The sequence below is a fragment of the Vulpes lagopus genome, chromosome 6, assembly GCF_018345385.1.
Source record: "Vulpes lagopus strain Blue_001 chromosome 6, ASM1834538v1, whole genome shotgun sequence".
Classification (NCBI taxonomy): domain Eukaryota; kingdom Metazoa; phylum Chordata; class Mammalia; order Carnivora; family Canidae; genus Vulpes; species Vulpes lagopus.
Genome location: NC_054829.1, coordinates 37721935 through 37748774, shown reverse-complemented (window position 1 = coordinate 37748774; position 26840 = coordinate 37721935). Strand labels below are relative to the sequence as shown.

The 26840-nt window shown below is 37.3% G+C and overlaps 1 protein-coding gene across 1 annotated transcript in view; it reads left to right on the top strand.

The window, feature by feature from the left end:
- The first annotated feature begins 7794 nt into the window (after window positions 1-7794).
- The window catches only part of MNAT1 (MNAT1 component of CDK activating kinase), a 192089-nt gene continuing 173043 nt past the window's right edge, over window positions 7795-26840 (top strand). The window contains exon 1 of the mRNA XM_041758837.1: window positions 7795-8019. Within this exon, the coding sequence (XP_041614771.1) occupies window positions 7931-8019 (89 nt within the window). The 5' untranslated portion in view covers window positions 7795-7930. The remainder of the gene's footprint in view (window positions 8020-26840) is intronic.

Here is a 26840-nt window from a genome sequence, read left to right as displayed (position 1 = left end):
TAAGGTCCGGATGCTAAACTCTTAACAAAGAGACCACCGTGGAGCATCCAGGCGACAACATTTCAAAGAAGCCGGTCCAGGAGCTCCTCTAGGTTCCTATTCCCCCTTGCCTCCCTTTCCAAGGTGTCTTTGTTAACGATTTTTGAATTCAAAAGGGTCCAGAATAGAATGTCACTAGGGAAGGTTCCGAGGGGAAAGCATTTATGGTGTATGGAAAAGGGGGTGGGGTGGGGCATACTTGAAAATCTTAAACGTATAAATAGCTCGCTGAAAAGGCAAAAAGGAGAAACCTTCAAAAAGCAGTTAACCTTCACTCACCTGGAGGTCTGGCAACACAGCTAAGTTGAACACAGTGCAACTAAGCTTATAGACTTTGTAATCGGTGTGTTTGCCTCAGTGAACGGGGTGGTAGAGGTCTAAGCTTCAGATCATAATGAAAATTTTAGTATTGTGTATGGACAGTTTTTATGTACGTGTGTGAATAGTTTTCTGGAGGTGATATTCCTGGTAGAATCACCATTTCTAAGTGCAGGTGTCTTCCAGGAGATCAATGCAGGATCAGCAGCCCTTTCAACAGCATAGACAGATGGAAGACTGCCCTCTGGTTTGAGGTGAAATGCCTGGAGGTGGAGTCAGCTGCTGTTTGCAGTCGTCTCTTTCATGGTTTGCATGAGGTCTTAACTCAAAAAAAAAAAAGATGAACCCATCTCGCCTCTCCGATTTCTGTTGGTCAGTTAGTTCCGCCTGCTGGTGTTCTTTATCAAAATCCAACATTTTAATGACGTCATCCTAACATCATCCTTCAGGGTGGCTTTACATTGTTTTGCTTCCCAGTAACCCATAACTGCCTATTTCAGCATATTATAAAGCAGCTGTTTAGGTTACCTGCTGTCATGGTCAACTTGGTGAGGTTTTCTTTCTTGTGGAGGGGCTCATTTTATTGCTAGTCAACCAAGATGGCATTTGATTTGAGACTTGCTTTTGCACTGCCCTAATGAAGCCAGTGCTGAAATTCTGGTGGATTTAGAATTCATAGTCAAAAGGGCACCTGGGGGGCCTCAGTCACTTAAGTGTCTGCCTTCTGCTCAGGTCATGATCCCAGGATCCTGAGATGGAGCCCCACATGGGCTCCCTGCTCAGTGGGGAGACTGCTTCTCCCTCCCCTCATGCTCTCTGCCTCTCAAGTAAGTAAATACAATCTTTAAAATACATATAATAAAATGCATGGTCATAGAAAAGACCACAGGTTTACACCCCATTGGAAATACCCAATTAGAGAAATATCAGGAAGGGAGACAGAACATAAAGACTCCTGGGAACATAAAGACTCCTGGGAACATAAAGACTCGGGGAAACGAACTAGGGGTGGTGGAAGGGGAGGAGGGCGGGTGTTGGAGGGGAATGGGTGACGGGCACTGAGGTGGACACTTGACGGGATGAGCACTGGGTGTTTTTCTGTATGTTGGTAAATTGAACACCAATAAAAATTAATTAAAAAAAAAAAAAAAGGAAATACCCAATTAGATATCCAGCTCTAGGACAAGATTTGAGATTCATAACTTCCTTCAATTTTAAAAAATTTACTTTTTATTTTAGAATGATTTTGACTTATAGAAAAGTCACAAAAAGAGTACAGAGAGTTCCCACCTACTTTTTACCTAGTTTTCCTGGATGTTAATAACATCTTACATTACAATGATACATTTGTCCAAATTAACATTGGTGCCATGTTATTAACTAAACTGTAGGATTTATTTGGATTCACCAGTTTTTCCTTTGATGTATGTCTTCTATTTCACAATCCAATCCAGAATACGACATTGCATTTTGATCCTTGAATTTTTAAAGTTTATTTATCAGAAGAAAAAAAAAACCCGCTTATTTATCAGAGCAAAGTAGACTGGAGGTAGTATGGCTTAGTGGAAAAAATGTGATTGTGATACTTAGCTATCAACTACTTCGATGTAATGTTAATCCTAGCTCTGCCATTTATTAGCTACTTGTCTTTAAAAAGTGGACAGGATTGTTGTGAGGATTAAATAAGGTGTGACAAAAAGCACCTGGCCTGTAATTAATCTTTGTTAAATGTTTATTATCCTCCTGATGGGGAAAAGTAGGAAACTTTTTAGTTGGATATATCTAATGAAAATTCATTTGGCTCTATTATAGAGCAATCCAATTTCAGGTCATAAGAATCCTCTTCAGGCTTATTATCAATTAAATATAGTGTGTATATTTGGAAAACCATATATTGGGTTTCTTCATGTCTTCTTTTTTTTTCTTTTTTTTCTCTTTTCCTTTTCTTTCTCTTTTTTTTTCTCTTTTCTTCTTCTTTTCTCTCTCTCTCTCTCTCTCTCTCTCTTTTTTTTTTTCTCTTCATTTCTTCTGAGCATATCTTTGGCCTCCATAGAACCAAGTTCAACATATTACATAAAAGCCACAGTGGCCTTTTATGAATTTGGAGCCTATGGCTACATGGGTATTGTGTAGCTCCAGGAGGAGATTCCTATTGAACCAGAAATGAACTGCAACACAGAGCTCTGGATTCCTTTAGCAAGCTGAACCTTGGGCTCATTCTGGCAGCAACTCTAAGTGGGACCGGAAGTCCTCTACTTAAACACGGTCAGCTCCTTGAGGGTCTATGGAGTTAATCTCAGAACACTGGTTTACAAATGATTTGTAAAATTGTTGAATACTTCTACTTTTTATGTCTGCCATGCAGTAAACAGTTGAGTCTGCTGTACTGATATGCCATCTAAAGTGGTATTGTGATTTGGGAAAACAGAGTTGAGGCTGGGATTGTGTGAGGGTGCAAATCAACCTGCTTGTTTAAGATCTTTTTCTTCCTGCCTGAAGATAGTGATGAGTGTATGTGGAAATCTTTTGCCATTTTCGTGTATTGAAGAAAACCTGTCTCGGCACAGATTTTACTCTTTGCCTGAGTATATTTGCCACCAAGAGTAGAGATGTCCTTTTTCAAGGCTGACTTTGGCTGCCTTTATAGGGGGATAGATAGAGGGAAGGCCTTCATAACTGTATGTTGGTGGGTTCTTTCTATTTCAGAAGCTCATGTACTATTAGGAGGTTAGATTGTAATCTCCCAGGTAGAGGGGGTGTTCTTTTGTTATTTAGTGATCAATGGTTGATGATATATAGTCAACATTTCTGAAGGATCATTCATTTTCCAAGTATTTATTGAGTCCTGATTAAGTACAAGATATTACATTAGGTATCAAAAGATGGCAAGATGAATATTTTGGGGTCTCTAACCTTGAGGAGCATAAAATCTGGTGGGAGAGATAAGACACATCCATTAGGAAATACGGTAGAGAGGATGAAGGTGGTAAAGATAAACCAATTTTGGGAGGAGGAGGGCAATGAGGAGTGGATTTTTAGCTGGGTCTGTAAGGACAAGAATTTTGAGAGGACAAGAATAGAGTTCACTAGAGGAAGAGGGAATAAAGTGAGCAAAGCATAGAGCCATGAAAGTGTGTGGTGTATTTCTGGTTATATTGAGTTAATTCAGTGTGTCTGGGTTGTGGGGTTTATGTAGTTGTGTGGTAGGAGATTAGCTTAAAAGGCATGTTGGGGACAGATTTTGAAGGTCTTTGAATGGAATGCTAAGTTTGCTGTGATGTGGAGCACACGGTGGTCTGTGTCCATAGTAGTCTGTGTGTAATATCATAGCCGTAGTTGATTTGTCTAGGGTTGGAAGCTTTCCCCAAACCAAAACATTCAGAATCCTTTCCTGGGGTTTTTCAATTAAAAAAAAAATTATTTAAGACCTTTATTAACGGGTGCTGGTTTTTCAAATTTTTATGAAGAAAAACGTAAAGACTGGTAGGGGGAGCCTTGGATGTAATGCTTGGGAGTTCTCAGTTACCAAGCTAACCATGTGGATGAGCAGTAGTTAGGAGGGAAGGTGACCTAGTGAGTCTTATGGGTAATAGTGGAGGGAGAAGATCCTGGCAGAGACTGAGTGAGTGCCAGGTTTTAGTCATCTCCCAGGTGTAGCAGCATTCTTGCCTTTTTTGTGGAGATATGGATTTCCCTGGGAGCCAGAAACCTCACTTGAACTGGACTCTGCAAAAAGATGAATTTATTGGAGTCTGATACCAAACAAGGTGAAAACTGGGAATGCAACTGGTTGGACTTAAAAGACCTGTTGTCCCATTTTACTTTGCCCCTTCTCTCTCACCAAGTTGGTTTTAATCTTTCAAAAGGTTTTCCCCCAGGAAATTGGAACCAGGGCTCCCAGTAGTTCACAACTCACATTTTCTAGCTTCATTAAAGGGGTTCTACTGCTTTTCCTTTGAAAAATTCTAGGGAAGACTTCTCATTGGTCCAGTAAGAGTCATATGTCAACCATTAAAACAGATGTTAAGCCCATTAGAACCATAGAAGTCTGTGGAGGAGAGTTGTTTTCCATAAGGAAGGGGGGGTGGATGATATCTTTAGTCAAGGGACAAAACAATAAAAGTCCCCTAAAGATGAGATGAGGAAAGCCCAATCTGGATCCATAGCCTGGGGGCTAGGAAAGGAAGGTCTGCATTAAAGAAACACTGCCCCAGGGAAGTAGAATCTAGTGAGATGGGAATGCTGGAGGATGAGAAGATTTGGGAAGAGAAATAATAGGCCAGCCACTTGGTCCACTGCTAGAAAGCTGCTGACTTGAGAAATGTAGGAAACTTGATAGTTTGGTTGTTTTTACCAAGGCTGAGGTTTCATTTGAATCAGAAATCAGGTGCTGTCAGGGTTTTCCTCTTCCAAGCTTTCTGATCATTCTATCTTAGTGAACCCCAGGAGTAATAATGACATACATTTCATAGTTTCTATTAGGTACGAGGTATTGTAGTAGGGCATTTATATATGTACATGTCATGTAATTTAATAATTGTAGCAACCCCGTGAAGTTTATTACATGGAGGAAAGTAACTGAGGTAAGGGAGGTTAAGAAAGTTGGCTCAAAAGCATGTCTGTTGGGATGCCTCGGTGGCTCAGCGGTTGAGCGCCTGCCTTCGGCCCAAGGCGTGATCTTGGGTTCCCCGGGATCAGGTCCCATATCAGGGGGCTTCCTGCGTGGAGTCTGGTTTTCTCCTTGCCTGTGTCTCTGCCTCTCACTCTGTGTGTCTCTCATGAATAAAATCTAAAAAAAAAAAAAAAAAAAAAAGCACGTCTGTTGATTTAAGAGAAGGCCAGGTTCTTCCCATTACATTGCCTCTTTTATTTTTCATTTTAAAGGATTTTATTTATTTATTTAATGGGGAGAGAGAGAGACAGAGAGAGAGCGCGTGCAAGCGCACAAATGGTGGGGGGATGGTGTGTGCCAGGAGGTGGCAGCAGGAGAGGGAGTAGCAGGCTCTCTCCTGACCAGGGAGCTTGACCTGGGGCTGGATCCCAGGACCCTGGGATTGACCTGAACCGAAAGCAGACACTTATCTGATTGAGCCACGCTCCATTTTCTGTCTTTAGATATTGCTACTGACAATAATACAGTACTGTTAATAGCGTCTGACGGTTTTTGAGTCTTACTCTGTGCTAAGCACTTTAAATGAAATATCTCCTTTAATCCTTACAAATATTGTCCTCAATTTATAGTTGGGAAAACTCAGGCCTGAGGTCAAACAACTAGAAAGTGATGAAGCCAGCACATGAATCCAATTCTCTTGAAGCCAGGGGCCAAGTCTATAAGCACTACTTTCTACTGCCTCTAGCTCCATGAATAATGCTTATTCAGTAATAGGTCCAAGTTGCTACCTTCCTTCTCTGACAGTAGTTTAAGGCCCTGGGAAAAGGATAAAGCTGGTAGCAATGTTTCCTCCCACCGTCTTCAGTGCTTTCTTTGCCTTGGTGTCAAGGTTGGGCTAAAGGTAAGACAGTTCACAGTGGTTGGGGTCTCCTGTTCAAGGACATGATTAAAGGTATCCTGGTGGTAATAAACAATAATGCCAACTTAACGGATGACTTCTCAATGTAATATTGGCTAAAAAATCATTTTTTTAAGAGAAGGGGGGCGCAGCAAAGGAGGGAGAAAATCTTAAGCAGGCTCTCTGCTGGGAATGGAGCTGACAGGAGGCTCCTTCTCAGTCCTGGATCATGACTTGAGCTGAAATCAAGAGTCAGAGGCTTAACTGACTGAGCCTCCCATGTCACCCTTGGCTAAAAATTTTATTTGCTCATTGACCACATTCAGTCTTTTACTATAAGTTTCCTTTTCTATTCAAGTATGAAGATGCTAAAAGTTGTCTTTGTTTAGGGAGCTTCTCTCTGAGTCATGTAACTGGTTTGGATGTGGTCGGTCTTTTTCAATAAGACAATACATAGCAGCATAAGAAACCTCCAGGTCAGCGCAGCATTCGTATTGCGTATTTTAGTAAATTGACTTTTGGTTAGCTCCTGTTAGTGAACAATATTATGATCAAGCAGATGACATGATTTGTTTATTAGGTGAATTCCTGATGTCTCCATGTCTCCATACTAATATAAGCCCTGGGATCCTCTCTGTCCTTCATAAACGGATAAATAAAATCTATTTTTTTTTTTTAAAGAAAGAGTTGGAATGTTCGTTTTAATGTTTTTTTTAAAGGTTTATTTATTTATTTATTTATTCATGAGAGACACTGAGAGAGAGAGAGAGAAGCAGAGACACAGGCAGAGGGAGAAGCAGGCTCCTCGTAGGGAGCCCGTTGTGGCACTCGATCCTGGATCCTGGGATGACGCCTTGAGCCAAAGGCAGATGCCCAACTGCTGAGCCACTGGGGTGTCCCCTTTTCTGTGTTTTTACTGAAAAGAGCAAATGTGCTATAAAAAGTTGAAATTATTTGTGGGTGTATATAGCTGGTATTCATTGTATAGGTTAGTTTGAAAAACTTTGCTTTCCTCCTTCTGATGGAATTAGGGCCAGATTACAAGATAATGCTTGGCTTAAAAAATTTTTCACAGTAAACTAGTATTTGATGCTCATTCATTCAGTCTTCACTCTACTTATTCAACAAATACCAACAAATTCTAGTTATGGCTTTGAACATGTGTCCATTATAGACGGAGGAATTTATCCAATACAGCTGTGTATAGATTTTGTTTTGCAATCTTGATAAATGCAGTGAAGGTGGCTTACAATTGCCAAAGAGATTCAGGCTCTCAGATCTTACAATTGCTGAAATAAAGTGTATTATATTCTTGGGGGGGGGGGGGTGTTGGAGGATGTAAGAACCAGGTGACACTGTTAAGTACGTTTGACAGTCTTGAAGTCAGTGGTTCTCTGTGGAGCAGATGCCAGATATTTATAGAAGTCCCTGACATTTTAGTGAAAAATACAACGTTTAACGTCTATATAGAGACTTATATTCTAGATAATTTTTCCAAATTTTTATCTGCGAATGCCTAAGTATTTTCTGTGCTTGCATGACTGTGCAAGTATAAAGGAGAGTATAAAGCACAGGCTATCAAATTGTTCCAAAGAAAATGCCGGTCTGAATTATTGATTATGTACACAGGGCATAAATCTTTGAAATCATGGTAATGCTTCCAGAGAGTACAAGATGGAATCTATGTTTTCAGAGTTTCCTTGAAAAATACTGCTAAAAAAAAAAAAAAAAGAAAAAAAAAAGAAAAATACTGCTAGATGCTCGGAGACGGAGCTCTGTGTACAATTTACCATTTTAATAATCCCTCCCTGAAATCTACAGTAAGTAGTGTGTTGGCCTACGGAAGCGAAGACCGAGCCCCCAGCCGCGGGACCAGAAACTGGCCGCCGGAACGTTTGTGCTGCAGTGTCTCGCCCCCCGGCCGGTGCTCATTCGTAGAGGGACCGCGTCGGCCGAGCGCCTGTTGGTAGGAACCCGCTTGGCGTCGGGTCGGCGGAGGTTTGGGGGTGCTCTGGCTGTATCTGAAGCCGACGTCGGGGAGCGCCCGCGGGAAAGGAGGCGCCATGGACGATCAGGGCTGCCCCCGGTGTAAGACCACTAAATACCGGAACCCCTCCTTGAAGCTGATGGTGAATGTGTGCGGACACACTCTGTGAGTCGGGAGACAGTGGGTTCCGTGGGGGTGAGAGGCGCAGGGTGGGACGAGAGAGCTGGGAGATGGCTTGGCCTCGGCTCGGGGGAAGGGCGGCGTTCGTTTCGACACTGGGGGAGGGGGGTGGGGAGGGTGGGGAATGGGAAAGGGGAACGTCGTTTCTGTAAGCGGACCTAAGCCGCCAGCCCTAAGCCGCGCTGGCCTGCTTCGGAGTGCTGGGACCCAGATGGAGCACCCAGCAGTTGTCAGGTTTCCCCCTTCGTAGCCGTTGAATTTCCAGACTGTGTTTACCACTGGGGTCCAGACCTGTCGCTGGTTAAGAGCGTGAGGGGAATTGGGAGTGTTAAATTTCACGCAAAATGTTTTTTTTTTTAAATTTTATTTATTTATTTATTTTTTTATTGGCGAGGGCGAAATTGCGATGAAAACAAAACTATTTCCGTCTGTAAGCCAGTTTTCCCTGATGGAGTTTGGTTAGATTCTCATCACCGAAAGGGAGAAAGGCTAGATTCTCGGCAGTTAATTTTGGAGATAGAATGATGGCTGGCATTTAATGAGCGCACATTAATGTGCCAGCCACTGTTCTGAACCTTTACCGTGAACTGTCTCACTTCATTCCCACGGCAGCCCCCATGAGGTAAGTAGTTGTCGAAGGAGGCCGAGACTGCTCAAAGTCCCTTATTAAGGGGGCCCTGCTAGAATAGGAACGCAGCATCTCTGCCTCTAGAACGCTCATTTTTGGGAAGGGGACGGGGAAAGAGGTTGAGTTTTGTGTGTTTTGGAGAATAAGTGCAGGAGTTGGTCAGCATGTTTCTTGCCACATTTTTCTGGTCACATGTAGTTCAGTAAAGGTGGGTCTATAAAGCCCTTTGGGATTAAAGGTGATATGTTATGGCGAGCATATATTCCTGTACTCTCTCTGAGGTTTCCTAGAAATAAAAAATAATGGGTAATCTACAGCGTGATAGACTAGGTTTTTTTTTTTTTTTTTAAGATTTTATTTATTTATTCATGAGAGACACAGAGAGAGAGGCAGAGACACGGGCAGAGGGAGAAGCAGGCTCCATGCAGGAGCCGGACGTGGGACTTGATCCTTGGTCTCCAGGATCAGGCCCTGGGCTGAAGGCGGCGCTAAACCGCTGAGCCACCCGGCCTGCCCAGACTGGGTCTTTGGGTAAGCAAAACTGGCATGATCAGTTGTAGTTATAATAATTATAAGGTTTATTGTTTAATTGGTACTTTTGTCTTATTTTTATTTTCCTTTGCTTTATCCAGCAAAGGAAATGCAGTAGAAATGTGATTGCATGGTTTAAGATGAGAAATAAGGTAAAAGTAATTGAGTAGAATGCATGGAAAAGGGAAGTGAGACAAACAGTATATATATATATATATATATATATATATAATACTAGGTTTTTAGAGAGATTTTGTTCAGTGTCTCTTCATTTTCCAGGATCAGGTTTGTTGGTGCGCAAAGAAAGTGAATTTGCTTTTTTGGAACGATACTAAATGTAATTTTCTGGTAGACATTTTTGCCTAGTAGAAATGAGCCAATCAGAAAATTTGATTAAAATAAACAGCATTTTTATTAGACAATTATGAAATAATTTATTTTTAATTATAGATTGCTTTTGTTGTATCTTTAGTCCTTTTTGTTTTTTCCTAAGAGTTAAGAATTGTCTAAGTTACTGGGGGCCTGGCTGGCTCAGTTGGTAGAGCATGCGACCCTTGATCTTGGGGTTGTGAGTTTGACACTGTAGGGTGTAGAAATTACTTAAAAAAGAAAATCTTAAAAAATAATTGTCAGTTATTCTTGTGTTTCATTTATTTTGGTTTATTTGCTAACTTGTTAGATATAGACTGCATTTTATAGTTCGTTTTTGAACTATGAACAAAATGAATAAAATAATATAGAATATTGGCTAAGAGAATAAACATGATTTTGAATTCTTTGGGCAAATTACTAACTCCTTGTGCTCATTTTTTTACTTGTACAATAGAGATAGCACTATTTATATTACAGTGTTTGAGGATTAAATAATATATGTAAAATATTTGGAGGTGTTCTGTAGTTTCTGTCTCTACTGTCAAATAGAGTATTTGTTTAATATATACTGGTTATCATATTATCATTATTACTTGTGGATAGTATGTGTGCTGAGCAGAAATGAAATTAAAACAAGAGTCATTTGGGCTACTATGAAGGACTTGCACGATAATGATTATCTTTAAATGAATTTAATAGACTATAAGATATTAAAGTGATAGTTTTAATTATAATGACCCTATTGTGATAGAGTGAGTAGGGGTAGTGATTCATAAAAGATAATAAAAGAAAAAAAAAGGATAAGAAATATAGGGTTATGGAAAGATTAATTAGGAAGGTATACTGTGGGCAGCCCGCCTTACTTAGCGCCGCCTTCAGCCCAGGGCCTGATCCTGGAGTCCTGGGATCGAGTCCCGTGTCGGGCTCCTGGCATGGAGCCTGCTTCTCCTTCTACCTGTGTCTCTGGCTCTCTCTCTCTCTCTCTCTGTCTCTCATGGATAAATAAATAAAATCTTAAAAAAAAAAAAAAGGAAGGTGTACTGTTTGTGGGACAAAATACAGGAGCAAAAAGTAGAAAAGAAGTGAAACTTTATGAAAATACTTCCCTCCTCATCTGCTAATAAATTGAGGAAGCATATCCTCTTTTGTATCAATTCAGTTCAGCAAACACACAAATGAATTGATTACATGTACAGAAAAGAAGATTGAATTCCATGTTTTTAAATTCAAGGATGAGCTTTGTTTTAATTACAGAAAAAGTTAATTTTTTTTCTTTTTCAGGACTACCTGTTTTAAGAAACAGGCCTTTCATAGAATTCTTTCATAGAATTCTGGAGGCATATTGAATTAGATGAAGTCAGTTATATCTAATTCTCATTTAACCAAGTCTTTAATAATTTAATTTTTAATTCCAGCCATTCTTGGCAAAACTGTCTCTAGAAATTTTTCATCCATCCATCCATTCATTCATTCATTTATTTATTTAGATTTATTTATTTATTCATGAGGGAGATTGAGGAGGGTGGGCAGAGGGAGAAGCAGGCTTCTTTTTTTTTTAAATAATAAATTTATTTTTTATTGGTGTTCAGTTTGCCAACATACAGAATAACACCCAGTGCTCATCCCATTAAGTGCCCCCCTCAGTGCAAGTCACCCATTCACCCCCACCCCCCACCCTCCTCCCCTTCCACCACCCCTAGTTCGTTTCCCAGAGTTAGGAGTCTTCATATTCTGTCTCCCTTTCTGATATTCCTACCCATTTCTTCTCCCTTCCCTTCTTTCTATTCCCTTTCACTATTATTTATATTCCCCAAATGAATGAGACCATATGTTTGTCCTTCTCCGATTGACTTATTTCACTCAGCATAATACCCTCCAGTTCCATCCACGTCGAAGCAAATGGTGGGTATTTGTCATTTCTAATGGCTGAGTAATATTCCATTGTATACATAAATTACATCTTCTTTATCCATTCATCTTTTGATGGACACCGAGGCTCCTTCCACAGTTTGGCTATTGTGGACATTGCTGCTATAAACATTGGGGTGCAGGTGTCCTAGCGTTTCATTGCATCTGCATCTTTGGGATAAATTCCCAGCAGTGCAATTGCTGGGTTGTAGGGCAGGTCTATTTTAACTCTTTGAGGACCCTCCACACAGTTTTCCAGAGTGGCTGCACCAGTTCACATTCCCACCAACAGTGCAAGAGGGTTCCCTTTTCTCCGCATCCTCTCCAACATTTGTGGTTTCCTGCTTTGTTAATTTTCCCCATTCTCACTGGTGTGAGGTGGTATCTCATTGTGGTTTTGATTTGTATTTCCCTGATGGCAAGTGATGTAGAGCATTTTCTCATGTGCGTGTTGGCCATGAAAGAAATTGAGGAAGACACAAAGAGATGGAAAAATATTCCATGCTCATGGATTGGCAGAATTAATATTGTGAAAATGTCAATGTTACCCAGGGCAATTTACACGTTTAATGCAATCCCTATCAAAATATCATGGACTTCAGAAAGTTAGAACAAATTATTTTAAGATTTGTATGGAATCAGAAAAGACCCCGAATAGCCAGGGGAATTTAAAAAAAAAACCATAGCTGGGGGCATCACAATGCCAGATTTCAGGTTGTACTACAAAGCTGTGGTCATCAAGACAGTGTGGTACTGGCACAAAAACAGACACATAGATCAATGGAACAGAATAGAGAATCCAGAAGTGGACCCTCAACTTTATGGTTAACTAATATTCGATAAAGGAGGAAAGACTATCCACTGGAAGAAAGACAGTCTCTTCAATAAATGGTGCTGGGAAAATTGGACATCCACATGCAGAAGAGTGAAACTAGACCACTCTCTTTCACCATACACAAAGATAAACTCAAAATGGATGAAAGATCTAAATGTGAGACAAGATTCCATCAAAATCCTAGAGGAGAAAAAAAAAATCCTAGAGGAGAACACAGGCAACACCCTTTTTGAACTCGGCCACAGTAACTTCTTGCAAGATACATCCAGGAAGGCAAAAGAAACAAAAGCAAAAATGAACTATTGGGACTTCATCAAGATAAGAAGCTTTTGCACAGCAAAGGATACAGTCAACAAAACTAAAAGACAGCCTACAGAATGGGAGAAGATATTTGCAAATGACATATCAGATAAAGGGCTAGTTTCCAAAATCTATAAAGAACTTATTAAACTCAACAGCAAAGAAACAAACAATCCAATCATGAAATGGGCAAAAGACATGAAGAGAAATCTCACAGAGGAAGACATAGACATGGCCAACACGCACATGAGAAGCAGGCTTCCTGCAGAGAGCCTGATGCAGGTCTTGATTCCAGGTCTCCAGGTTCACGACCTGAGCCAAAGGCAGACACTAAACCACTGAGCCACTCAGGCATCCCACATGTATTTGATTTTACTACTTTTTTCTTTTTTAAAAAACTTTATTTATTTGAGAGAGAGACACACAGAGACAGAGACAGAGACAGGAGACAAGCGAGGAGGAGAGGGAAAAGCAGGCTCCCCGTGAGCAGGGAACCCGATGCGGGGCTGGGATCACTGCCCCGGCTGAAGGCAGGTGCTAGATGCCACCTAGATGCCCCTACTGTTTTCATTTTAAACGTGTGTAAGACACAAAGTAGTCGAATAAACTTGTCCTGATACATAAAAGTCAGTATTTTGGCATATTTACTTAAGATCTTTCTCACTCTGTTTCTTCCCTTTTTTCTCTGTTCCTGTTTCTCTCACCTACTTTTTTTTATGTGCTGCTGAAGCGAGCACTCTCTCACCTACTTATGAGTTACTGTGAGTTACTACTATGAATTTTGCTGATTGCATCTCTGTAGTATTAATATGTTCCTCCATATTTTCTCTAAAGTATTAGTTATATTTAGTGCTCTATTAGATTAAGGTTCAATTTATTTATTGTTGGAAAGAATGATTCATAAGTGGCATTTATTTCTTTTAACTGATATTCTAGGCTTATATAGTATCTTTTTGTAGAATAAAGTGTCAGGGATCCCTGGGTGGCTCAGTGGTTTAGCGCCTCCCTTTGGCTCAGGGAGTGATCCTGGAGTCCCGGGATGGAGTCCCACATCGGGCTCCCTGTATGGAGCCTGCTTCTCCCTCTGCCTGTGTCTCTGCCTCTCTCTGTATGTGTCTCTCATGAGTAAATAAATTAAAAAAAAAAAAAAGTGTCTCATTTGGGCAGGCAAAGTATGTAAAGGCACTCATTCTAGGCAAAATAATTTGAAAAAGAGGACTTTCTAGGTATATTCTTAATTTCTAATTTTCTCTTGTGGAAAGAGAACATAATTTTTTTTTTTAAAGATTTTATTTATTTGAGAGTGAGCACAAGCAGGGTAGAGGGGCAATGGGAGAGGGAGAAGCAGACTCCCTGCTGAGCAGGGAGTCGGAATCAGTGCGGGACTCGATCCCAGAACCCTGAGATCATGATCTGAGCCAAATGCAGATGCTTCATCAGTTGAGCTACCCAGGTGCCCCAAGAGAACATACTCTATTAAATTCCAGTCTTTTGAAATTTTCTGAGAACTTATTTATAATCCAGCAAATGGTCTATTTTGGTGAGCAATCAATGTATGTTTGAAAAGAATGTTCTGTGGCTGTCGGGTGTAGTGTATTATAAATCTCAATTAGGTCATTTGGTTGCTAGTGTTACTCAGATCTTATTTTTGTCTATGCATTTTATCAATTACTCCAACTAGATTGTGGATCTGTCAGTTTTTCCTTTTAGTTCTATTATACTTCATGTATATTGAAGCTCTCTTATTAGGTATAGATACTTAGGATTGCTGTGTCTTCCTGATTACTATCTCCTTTTGTCATCCTGAAATCTCCTTTTGTCTCTTGTAGTACTCTTTGTCCTGAAGTTTCTGTCTGAATTAAATAGTTATGTTAGTTTTCTTATGCTTACCATTTGATAGTATATCTGCTTCATCCTTTTACTTTCAACCAATGTATGTCTTGTGTCAGTAGTTAATGTCTTGCTTTTTTTTACCTGGTCCAACAATTTCTGCCTTTTAATTGGTGTATTTGTCCCCTTATATTTAATGTAATTATTGAACTCATTGGGTTTAAGTATACATGTTTTTCATTTGTTTCTTTTGGTTTTTGTTCTTTTTCCTTTCTTTATTTTGATTAATTGGGTATTTTAAAGTAAGTAAAGTATTGCTAATTGGGCCAATTAGCAATAGCTCTTTGTTGTTATTTTAATATTTTTAATATTTTGAGTGGTTTCTGTAGGTATAACAATGTATATCTTTATCAAAGTCTATTTAGAGTCAACATCTGACACTCCCTATTTTTTACTTCCCATTTCATACTTCACAAATGTGAACAAGGTAATTCTGTTTACTCACCTATCTCATCTTTTATGCTGCTGATATATCTTTTACTTCTATAAATGATTCAGTATTGTTATTTTTTCTTTAAACAGTTATCTTTAAGGAAAAGTATAAAATTAAAAAATAGTCTTTTTAAAAATACCTTTATTGAGATATAGTTCACATACTATAAAATTCATCCACTTTATTTTATTTTAAGATTTTATTTATTCATTCATGAGAGACACAGAGGGAGAGAAGCAGAAACATAGGCAGAGAGAGAAGCAGGCTCCATTCAGGGAGCCCGATGTGGGACTTGATCCTGTGACTCCAGGATCACTCCCTGAGCCGAAGGCAGACACTTAACTGCTGAGCCACCCAGGCGTCCCAAATTCATCCATTTTAAGTGTACAGTTTGTGGCTTTTAAGCATATTCTCAGAGATATGCATCCATTACCATAATCAACTTTAGAACATTTTTGCCACTCCGCCCCCCCCCCTTTTTTTAAAGATTTTATTTATTCATGAGAGATACAGAGTGAGGCAGAGATACTGGGCAGAGGAGGAAGCAGGCTCCCTGCAGGGAGCTTGATGTGGGACTTGATCCCAGGACTCTGGGATTATGCCCTGAGCCATAGGCAGACACTCAACCACTGAGCCACCCAGGTGTCCCTATTTTTGCCACTTCATAAAGAAACCTCTCATCACTTAGCCATCACCCTCCAAACATTCCCTCTCCCCTATTGCCCCTCATAGCCTGAGGCAGCCGTTAATCTTACTTTCTGTCTCTACAGATTGCCTGTTCTGGGCATTTCACATAAATGGGATCATTCAATATATGGTCCTCTTTGATTGGCTTTTACTTAGAATATTATTTTTATGGTTCATCCATGTTGTAGCATGTATCAGGACTTCATTTCCTTTAGTTACTAAGTAATATTCCATTATGTGGATATATCAGTTTTTTTAATCCATTCATTAGTTGATGGACATTGGGTTGTTTTCATTTTTGGGGTATTACGAATAATGTTGCTGTGAACATTCATGTATAGATTTTTTAAAAAAGATTTATTTATTTATTTATTCATGAGAGACACAGAGGGAGGCACAGACATAGGCAGAGGGAGAAGCAGGCTCCATGCAGGGAGCCTGAGGTGGGACTCAATCCTGGGTCCCCAGGATCATGCCCTGGGCTGAAGGCAGCCGCTAAACTGCTGTGCCATCCAGCATCCTATCATGTACAGATTTTTGTGGAGACAAATGATTTTGTCTCTCTCAGTTATGTATTTAGGAGTATGATTTTTGGATCATATGATAACTCTAAGTTTTACTATTTGAGGAACGGCAAGACTTTACCAAAGTGACCACACCATTTCATATTCTCATTAGCTATGTATGAAGCTTCAGTTTCTCTACATTGTTTGCCTGCACCTATTATTTAACTTTTTTTTTGGATTATAGCCATCCTAGTGGATGTAAAGTGGTAAAATGTAGTCTTTTATATTCACCTAACTTATTTACTGTTTTTGGTGTCTTCCTTCTTCTCTTTGGATTTGATTTTACAGTTGTCCTTGTTTTCTTTTGCCTGAAGAATTTTCCTTAGCATTTCTTGTAGTGTAGATCTGTTGGTGAATGATTCTCCTAGATTTTATCTGAATGTGTTTTTATTTGGCTCTACTGTGTGAAGGATATTTTTGCTGAATGTGAAATTAGAGGTTGGCATTTCACCACTTGAAAGATAGCATTATTTTCCGATCTCTGTTGTTTATGATGGGAAGTTAGCTGTTACTTGTATCTTTGGTTCCCTTTACATAACCTTTTTGGGCTCCTTTTAAGATTTTTCGCTTTGATTTTGGTTTCTGGCAGTTTGAGTATGTTCTAGCTGTGTGTGTGTGTGTGTGTGTGTGCGCATGCACGCGTGTGTGTGTTTTATTCATCCTAGTTGAGATTTGCTGAGCTTAGATCTGTAAGTCAGTATTTTTCATTCTATTGGAAAATTTTAGTGATTCTGCAGTATTTACACTTTTTTCTAATTTTGGAACTCCAATTACATGTATGTTGAACTCTTTGATGTTCTGTTAGTCCCTGTGGTAACAATTTATTTTTCTTTAGTTTTTTTTCTTTCTGTTCTTTAGTTACTTTCTGTTGATCTATCTTCAAGTTCACTGACTTCCATATGCTATTTCTAATCTTCTGTTTAGCTCATTCAGTATGTTCTTGTACTTTCTGCTCTAGGGTTTTCATCTTATTTTTTTATGATTTTCATTTCTTTTATTAGATTTCCAATTTGTGCATTCATTAAGACCATATTTTCTTATAGTTCCTTGAATGTATTTTCCTTTAATTTTTTGAACATATATTGTATTAATTCTTTTAAAATATTCATAATAGCTGATTTTAAAGTTTCCATTTGCTAGATCCAGCATCTTTGCTATTGCAGGATTGGTTCCAATTGATTGTTCTTTTTGACTGTGGGTCACATATTTCTTTTTCCTTTTTTGGCATGGTTAGTACTTTTTTCAAATGTGAACTGGATCATGTAGATGCTTCATTTTAGAGATCCTGGATTTTATCTTTCTGTGTGTGTGTGTTTTAATTCTGTAGGTAGTTCATATACTGGCTGATCACTTTGAACTTTGTAAGATTGGTTTTAATCTTTGCTAGGATGGATCTGCAGAGATCCCGGTGTGTTTCCTAACTTTAGTGCAATTCAACCTCCAAACTTTTTTCCTTGCAAAATTTGTTTGGTCTTGATTTGAAGCTTTGTGAGGGGAGTCTGGAATAAGTATTATTCTAGGATCTGGTCTTTACTCTTAGTTGGTGCATTTTTGTGTCTCAGCTGGATGTCTAAAGTGTTAAGGTGTAATGTGGCATCTCTACTCTGGATGGGTGGGAACCTCAGAGTATATCTATTGCTCTTTTTTTTAAAATAAAGATTTTATTTATTTATTTGAGATAGGAAGAGAGAGAGAATGAGCTGAGGGGGAGGAGGAGGGACCAGCAGACTCCCCACTGAGTGGGGAGCTCAATGTGGGGCTAGATCTCAGGACCCCAAGGTCATGATCTGAGCCAAAATTAAGAGTCAGATGCTTAACCAACTGAGCCACCCAAGGGCCCCTCATACACCCACAACTCTTAATTACTCTATTCCTCTCTCATCCACTGTCCTTTAAATCTTGATTGATTTTTCCCTACACATGTATAGCCTGTTTTTTGGCCAAGAACTTATGGGGGTTTCCTATACAGACTTCTGGACTTTCTGCTTTGCATTTTTCAGGCATATCAACTGCACTGAACTCTATTCTGACTCTTCAGTTAAGCACGACTACTGTGCCCTTCTCAAATTCTGACTTGTTGGGCATGGTCATGGAAATTGTTCTAGGTAGAAAACTGAGGCAATTGTAGGGCTCACTTTGTGAGTTTCCCATCTCTGAAGGATTATAGTGTTTGTGTTGCCTGTTGTCCAATACCTGCAAACCCGTGTCTCATACATTTGTTTGTTTGTTTTTTTTTTTGGTTGCTCATGGTGGGAATACTAGTTTGATATCATTAACTCCATCATGTTTTTAAGGAAGAGCTGGCCTTACTATTGTTGAGTCATTTGCTTTCTTTTTTTTTTTTTTTTTTTTCATTTTTTTCATTTGCTTTCTTTAATCTTAGTTCTATGTGTACATGTTCATTTTCTTTTTCTTTTTTTTTTTAAAGATTTTTAAAAAATTATTTATTCATGAGAGACACACACAGAGAAAGGCAGAGATATAGGCAGAGAGAGAAGCAGGCACCATGCAGGGAGCCTGATGTGGGACTCGATTTGGGACTCCAGGATCACACTCTGGGCCAAAGGCAGATGCTCAACTGCTGAGCTACCCGTGTGTCCTACAGGTTCATTTTCTTACTTCAAAATTGGCAATTGCTTGTACCTCTAGCATTTCTTAGTAGTTTCTAATTGTCTCAGGACTTCAGCTTTTTCCCTAATACTCTTCTAAGCATTCCTTTTTTCTTTTTAATGAAGTGAATGTTTTCAAGTTGATTAGAATATAAGGTTGCAGAACAGCTCTAGAGAATTAATGTCTTCTGAATGGTATTGCAATGAACATCTCAAGATCATTTTCCTAAAGGAGATGGTTTTTGCTTTCACTACATATGTGAGTTGGTATCCTGTATATTTTCATAATCTAAATCTATTGACTAAGAAAGCACACTGAATCACAAGTTAGAAAATCTATGTCCTAGGGGTGCCTGGGTAGTAAAGTTTGTTAAGTGTCTGACTCCTGGTTTCTGCTCAGGTCATGATCTCAGGGTCATGAGATAGAGCCCCATCTGGAAGCTCTATTGTGGAGTCAGCTGAAAATTCTTCCATTCCTCTATCCTCCCACTTGTGCTCTCTCTCTCAAATAAATTAATAAATCTTTAAAAAAAAAAAAAAGGAAAAAGAAAATCTTGTTTTGGGATAACTGGCCAATTTTATGTGAGCCATTTAACTTTAAATAGTTCATTTGTTTGAAAAAGATAATTTTTATTTCCCTTTAATCTCTTTAAATTTGGATAATTTAATTCGTAGTTATAGACAGAAGATTATTGTGGTCAGTAGTTTAGGTCTTTGACTTCACATCATTAATAAGACTTTCATAAGATACGAAAAATTTAGTCATTTCCTTGATTGTAATTGTTCTTTTCCAATATGGGGGAAAATTCTGATCATTCTGTTTACAAAATATGAGTACTTCCCTATGGATTGATTTTGTCATGGCTGTGATATATATTTTTTGGTTTGACCAGAAGTGATAATTAGTGTACTTTAAGGTACAGTGTGTGCTAATATACTTACTTCTTTTCCTTTTTTTTTTCTTTAAAAGATTTTATTTATTTATTCATTAGAGACAGAGAGAGAGAGGGTGAGACACAGGCAGAGAGAGAAGCAGGCTCCTCACAGGGAGCCCGATGTGGGCCTCGATCCTGGGATCTGGGATCATGCCCTGAGCCAAAGGCAGATGCTCAACCTCCTGAGGCACCCAGGTGTCCCTTCTTTTCCTTTTCTTATCTAGTGGAACTTAATATTATAGTTCTTTAAAATTATGGTTGCTAATATTTAGTAATTATGTTATTTGTAATATGTCTCTGTATGTGTATAGAGAGCCTTACCTTATCTCCATGCTGCTCCTGTTTTCTAATTTTTTTCTTATGGAGAATCCTTTTTAAAGATTCATTTTATCTGCTGTATCATTTTAAAGATTCACTGTATCTGCTTACTATACATTATGTGTATATACATATATGTGGTTTTTTTTTTTTTTTCCTGTTTTGGAGGAAAACTTTTGTGAGGTTTTGCTGTATGTGTCAGAAAGTTTCGTAGGGGGATCCCTGGGTGGTGCAGCAGTTTGGTGCCTGCCTTTGGCCCAGGGCGCGATCCTGGAGACCCGGGATCGAATCCCACGTCGGGCTCCTGGTGCATGGAGCCTGCTTCTCCTCTGCCTGTGTCTCTGCCTCTCTCTCTCTCTCTGTGTGACTATCATAAATAAATTAAAAAAATTAAAAAAAAAAAAAGAATATTTAAAAAGAAAGTTTCATAGGAACTTTGGCTTCATGAGTGGACATTCTTTAGGATTCTTTTTTGTCTAGAAGTTGTATTATCTATTTGTGTTCCAAGACTCAAATGGATCTATGAGATGTTAACACTTATTTGTTAAAATACAAATTATTTTTGCAAGAACCTGAAACAGTAGCACACTAGTTTCATTTAGGAGTACAAGTTTAAACAGACAGAATTAATTTATTTTCTTACAGTCTTTTTTCTGCTTTGGGCATAAAATGTTATGTTTAATGAATGTATACTGATTGTCTGCCTGAGTTTGAATCCTAGGTTTGCTCCTTATTAGCTGTGTCATTGAGGGAAAATTAGTTATATGTGTGTGTGTGTGTGTGTGTGTGTGTGTGTGTGTGTATATATTTTTTTTTTAGTTATATTCTTTAAGGCTTTGATTTCTCACGTATACAGTGAGTTTATCAGCAGCCTATACATCACAAGATTACTGTGAGGATTAGATTAGACACAGTTCAAGTAGATTTAAGAATTCGGGTAAATTTAAGAGTAAATTTAATCTATAATCAATTACAAAGAATTATTTTTAGGATTCTAAATGTAAAAACAGACTAGGTAAGGTGTCGATCTTTTTGGCATTTTGCTTCCTGTTTACTTAGCAGCTAGTCCTGAGACAGTAAATAGAATGAGAATAATTGAAGGAAAATTTAACCTGGGATGTTAATGGTTTTATTCAAGTTTCAAATGTGTTAAGTCTATTTTCAGAGGGAGAAAAGACTGAATAGTAATTTATTAGTTATTGCTTACTAATAAATATAAGTTTGCACTCTTTCTTATACATTCAATAAAATTTCCAGACTCCTGAAACCCATGCTTGCCTCATCCTGGGAATCATCTTGAGTGCCTAATTAAATTACAAATTTCTGGGCCCAAACATAGATCTTTAGGGGAGAGACCTTGTATTTTTTACTGTCTATCTAGGAGAGTCTTGTGGTTAAGCAATGTTGGAAAACAAGATGTGAAAATACAGCAATGAGTGTGGCAGACATGGTTACTGCCTGCATTAGTTTTACAGTCATTAAAAGGAAATTAAAATTTTTATAAGGAAGAAAAGGAAAGTGTAGAGTTATAAAAATATTCTCTGTAATTAAGGTGGATAGTGGGCTTTGTGCTATTTGTTAAACTATTTGTTTAAAAAATACTATTAAAGAAACAAAAACCAGGGGTGCTGGGTGGTGCAGTTGGTTGAATGTGGCACTCTTGGTTTCAGCTTAGGTTATGATCTTGGGATTGTGAGATCAAACCTGGTGTCCCGCTCTGAGTCTGCTTGAGACTCTTTCTACCTCTTTAGCCCCTCCCACTCGTGTTCTCTTTCTCTCTCTCTCTCTCTCTCTAATAAATAGATAAAATCTTAAAAAAACAAACAAACAAAAAAACGGAAACCTGAAATCCTGAAACCTAATTGTCTTTGGAGAGGCAAATGTTTTTTTGGGATATATCCTCAAGTTATGATTTTTTGCAAGATTAGCATAAAGGGAACAAAAAAGTTTAGGTGGTTCAAAATGCATAAATATTTTTGTGAAGCAGCCACTGCAGAGGAAATAACTAAATATTAGTACCATTAGGAAGGTGGAATGTGATATCTTATTTGGGTGTCATGCTGAACATGGAAGCTCGTGTAAAAAAGTACATCCCTCACAGTGCTATTTGTTTTGTCAAAGATTGATAGGAAGTTGGCAAACTCAGTTAATTTAAAATTGGAAGGAGTGTTAGCAGTCATCTTTTTAGTTCTATTCTACACCTGTTTCCCCCCCCCCCCTTTTCCTTTAACAGATGGGAACACTGAAGCCTCTGTAAAATTAAATGTTTGCATTACCTACCTGGTCAGCTCCACTTTTTTCTTTCTGTGTAAATCCCAGTTAAGAATTATTCAATTAAATTTTAATCACGTTTGCTAATAAAATTCTTATTGATGTAATGCAACCAGGTTGGAGCTCAGACCGTTTGAAAAAATGAAACTACTATAATATCAAAACGAGATTGATACACTTAGAACAATTTTCTATTTATATTTTAGTTTCCAGGATGCTAGCATTAAAAAAAACTTTAAATGTTTGATAGTGATTTTTCCACAAATCATGTATTTTTGCTGTATCTTTTTATTTATTGATAATATAAAAACAATGTCATAGTATTTGGCTTTTGAGGTATAAACATGCAAATTAGAAAACCTAAATGTATCGTATTATACGATGAAGTGATTTTGAAGGTAACTAATTCTATAGTATTTTTATTTTGCACATTTCATTTTTTGATTTGTATCAAAAATATATTCTTGTACAAATGTTTTCTCCATAAAAAGACAAGAAAATGTAATATTTAGTGGCCTTTGTTACAAATGTTTTGAAGTATTAGGTTTTCTTTCATTCACTGTTAGAATATATAAAAAACCAGAATTTTGAGACGAAGAGAAATGGTTGTATACCTCATTCAATTTTCTTTAGAACACAAATATGATAGTGGCTGTATCATTGAAAATTAATGAAGGCTCCATCAATACGGTGCAGTGCCTCTGCATCACTGATTTATATATATTTAATGAGTCTGCTATCCTAATTTCAGGTAACTGAAGCAAACTGCATCTAGCACTAACTCTGATTTACTTACAAACAATTCATTCCATTAAAATATAAATGTCTTGAAACCTACCAATATTAAGGATAATTTCTTCATAAATAATTCTACAGTGTTTACTTTCAGGCTATAGCTAAGTTGCCTCTTAAGAGAGCATCATTTTTTAGGACTGTTTTCGATTATGTTACCGAAACATGTCTTATTTGATCTTATTTCTTGTTACTGATTTGTGGAATTGGAATAGAAAATATGGGAGAAAAACTTTAAAAAGTTATAAGATTGTGGCGTGACGGGGCAGATCTTACATTTTTGAGATCTACTGGAGGATATATGAAGAACATTTTAATGGCATATTTCTATATTCTTTGGCATTAGGAATATTACTTATTTATTATTTATTTTTTTATTTTATTTTTTTAGGAATATAACTTTTAATATTTGTATTTATCTTCAGTCTTATTTTAAAATGCTTTATTTTAAGGTGTGTATTGTGTTAGTGTATTGAAAAGATAATATTAAAAAATGTTTCTAAAAAATAAGACATTTCTGACAACAGAAAAATATTATATAATATTTTTACAGAGCAATTTATTTTAATTTTTACCTTCTGATTTTTGTGATTCTATTTAGAAATAAATTTTGTATAATGTGGTTTTTATGGAACTGGAATTTGGTGAGCTACATATTATTTTTAAAAAGTGCTCATATTGCCAAATTAATACATAATTGATATCTTATAATTTAATAAAATATTTTGTTAGTTGATGAAGATTCTTTATCCGTATTGCTCTGTGCCTAATCAGATCATGGTAAAGGGAGCGAGTTTCCTTAGAAAGTTGAGGTTGATAAGCGAAATTTTAAAGACAAAAAATTATTTTTAAGGTCGTTTAAATATATTTCTAAGATCTAAACTGTAATATATTGTAATAGATGTCTCTGCATTATTTGGATTATGATGTCTTATTTCTTATAATTGTATTGGCTTATTCATTAATTTTTAATTCCTTATGGAGGTTAATTGCAAAAAGCAGTTTATGTAATGTGTTGCAACTAAATGCAAAAACATAAAATTTGAAGTAGGAATGGTGTCAATAATAATAAATTGCTACAGCTAGTATAAGTTTAGTGCTTTTAATTCTCTCTTGGGATAAACATTATTTGTGCCTCCTGTTTGCTTTATATATTTTGGGTTTATATTATTTGGAATTAGAAACTAGCATGTTATGTGTAGAAGTTAGAATGTAATAAGCTAGAAGTTACTTAAATCATGTAGGCCAAGTGGATTGATGAATAAAATACCTAACAGAAGACAATTAAATACTTATGTAAATACTACAAGGTGTTTTGTTTTCTGTCAAAAGGAAGAGTCAGAAATAGTACTTTTTGGCTATGTTCTGTTTACTAGCACTGTTCCCAATTACTGTGTTCATTTATGGGTTTTTGGTTTCTAGATTTTGCTTATAAGAGACATGTTGGTCAGTGGTTAAAAGCATTTCACTTTGAAATCAAAGAAACTTGAGTTAAATCCTTGTGCTACTACTTAACTAGTGACCTGCAGCAAAGGTTTTTTGACTGACCCCTAAGTTCCTAAATCTTTAAAATGGTGCTTAAAAAGGGACACCTAGGTGGCTCAGTGGTTGAGCATCTGCCTTTGGCTCAGGGTGTGATCTCCAGGGTGAGGGATCTGCGTCAGGCTCCCTGCAATGTCTATAGGTCTCTGTGTCTCTCATGAATGAATAAACAAAAAATCTTTTAGAGAAAAAGGGTACTAAGAATAATGCTACCTGTTTTACAGGCTTGTTGTTAAGATTAAGTAAATGGCAACTTGTACAAAGTTGGCTTGGCATTTTTATGCCTGGCATATAGCAGCTAATATTTATTGAGCACTTATTGTTATTAAGAGTGGTAATGTCATTCTTAACTTCTGTAATGTTTCTTTCTGAAAAATTAGAAAATAATTATAATAATAGAGAATCTTAAGTGTGCTGAGAGTACTGGTCAGTCAGATATATTCATAGCAGTTTCTGTGCATATGTATTTTTTTTGAAAATTAAGCACAAATTGGATTGTGCTGCATTAATTTCTATGCAGTTATTTCATTTATCAATATATTTTGGATACCTTATATTTGAGCATATAAATATGTGTCCTTTTTTCATGGTTGCAGTGTATTCCGTCTTTTGAGAATGTTTTGGTCTATGTAGCCTATCATATATTAATGGGAGTTTTGGTTGTTTTCCAGATATTCAATATTACAGTTTTTCAGTGCACATCCTTATTTTTGTGTATATGCAAGTATATAAGATAAACAACAAAATGTGTATTTAAAATTTTTTTAGATCGCTTCTTGGCCTTTTGGCTAAGATCAAATGTAAAATGTTTTTAGATATCACTAATTTTTTTCTTTTTGTTTTTACTTATTTCAACTTTATTGAGGTGGAATTGACATTTATTAAACTGCACATATTTAAAGTGTATAATTTAATCAGTTTTGACATATTAATAGACCCATGAAGTGATCATTACATTAAGGTAAATGGTTCTGTCATCCTCTGAATTTGCTTACGCCTTTTTGTATTCTTTTCTTCCCTCTGCTCCCATCTCTAGGCAGCAACTGATTTGCTTTGCTGTTATTTTACATAAACTCATATAGTCTGTTTTATTTTTTATTTTTTGGCTTGGCATCTTTGACTCCATTATTCTGAGATTCTTCTATTTTATTGTGTGTATCAGTGATTCATTACTCTTTATTACTGAATAGTGTTCTCTTGTATAGATAATACTAGTTTGTTCACTTACTAGTTAATGGACAGTTGGCTTGTTTCTGATTACTAGCATTACAAAAGAGCTGCTATGAACTTTCATTTAAAGACTTTCTATGGGGACGCCTGGGTGGCTCAGTGGTTGAGCATCTGCCTTTGGCTCAGGTCATGATCCTGGAGTTCCGGGAGTTCCAGGATGGAGTCCTGCAGTTCCAGGATGGAGTCCTGCATCTGGCTCCCTGTAGGGAGCCTGCTTCTCCCTCTGCCTGTATCTCTGCCTGTCTCTCTGTGTCTCGAATGAATGAATGAATGAATGAATGAATGAATAAATAAATAAATAAATGTCTTTAATAAAAAAAAGTCTTTGTAAGAACGTGTTTTTGTTTCTCTTGGGTAAATACCTACAAGTGGCACGTCTGGGATTGTATGATAGGTCTATGTTTAACTTTTTAAGTTTCATAGTTTCTGATTTTACATTTAGATCTGTTATCCATTTGAAGTTAACTTTTGTGTACAGTGTGAAGTTAGGAGTGCTCTTTTTATTTTTTTCCTATGAGGCTATCTAGGGGTATCTAGACTATTTGTTGAAATGAATTTCTTTTTCATGGGATTGCCTTAGGATTTTTGTCAAAAATCAATTGGCTGAGTAACTGTGGGTCAGTTTCCAAGCCCTCTGTTTTGTTCCACTGATTTATACCTATCTTAGCTAGTACACCAACGTGTTTTAATCATTGCAGCTTCAAAAAAAAAATCATTGCAGCTTCATGGTACGTCTTGAAACTAGGAAATATGAGTTCTCTTTGTTTTTTATTTTAAAAATTGCTTGGTTATTGGTGGTCCTTTGCATTTCTATATAAATTTTAGTATCAGTTTGTCAACTTTTGTAAAAATATCTGCTACAGTATTGATTGAGATTGCTTTAAATTTAAGAGTTGTCATTTTGACAATGTTGAGATGTGTCATCTTGACAATATTGAGTATTCAGATCAATGAATTTG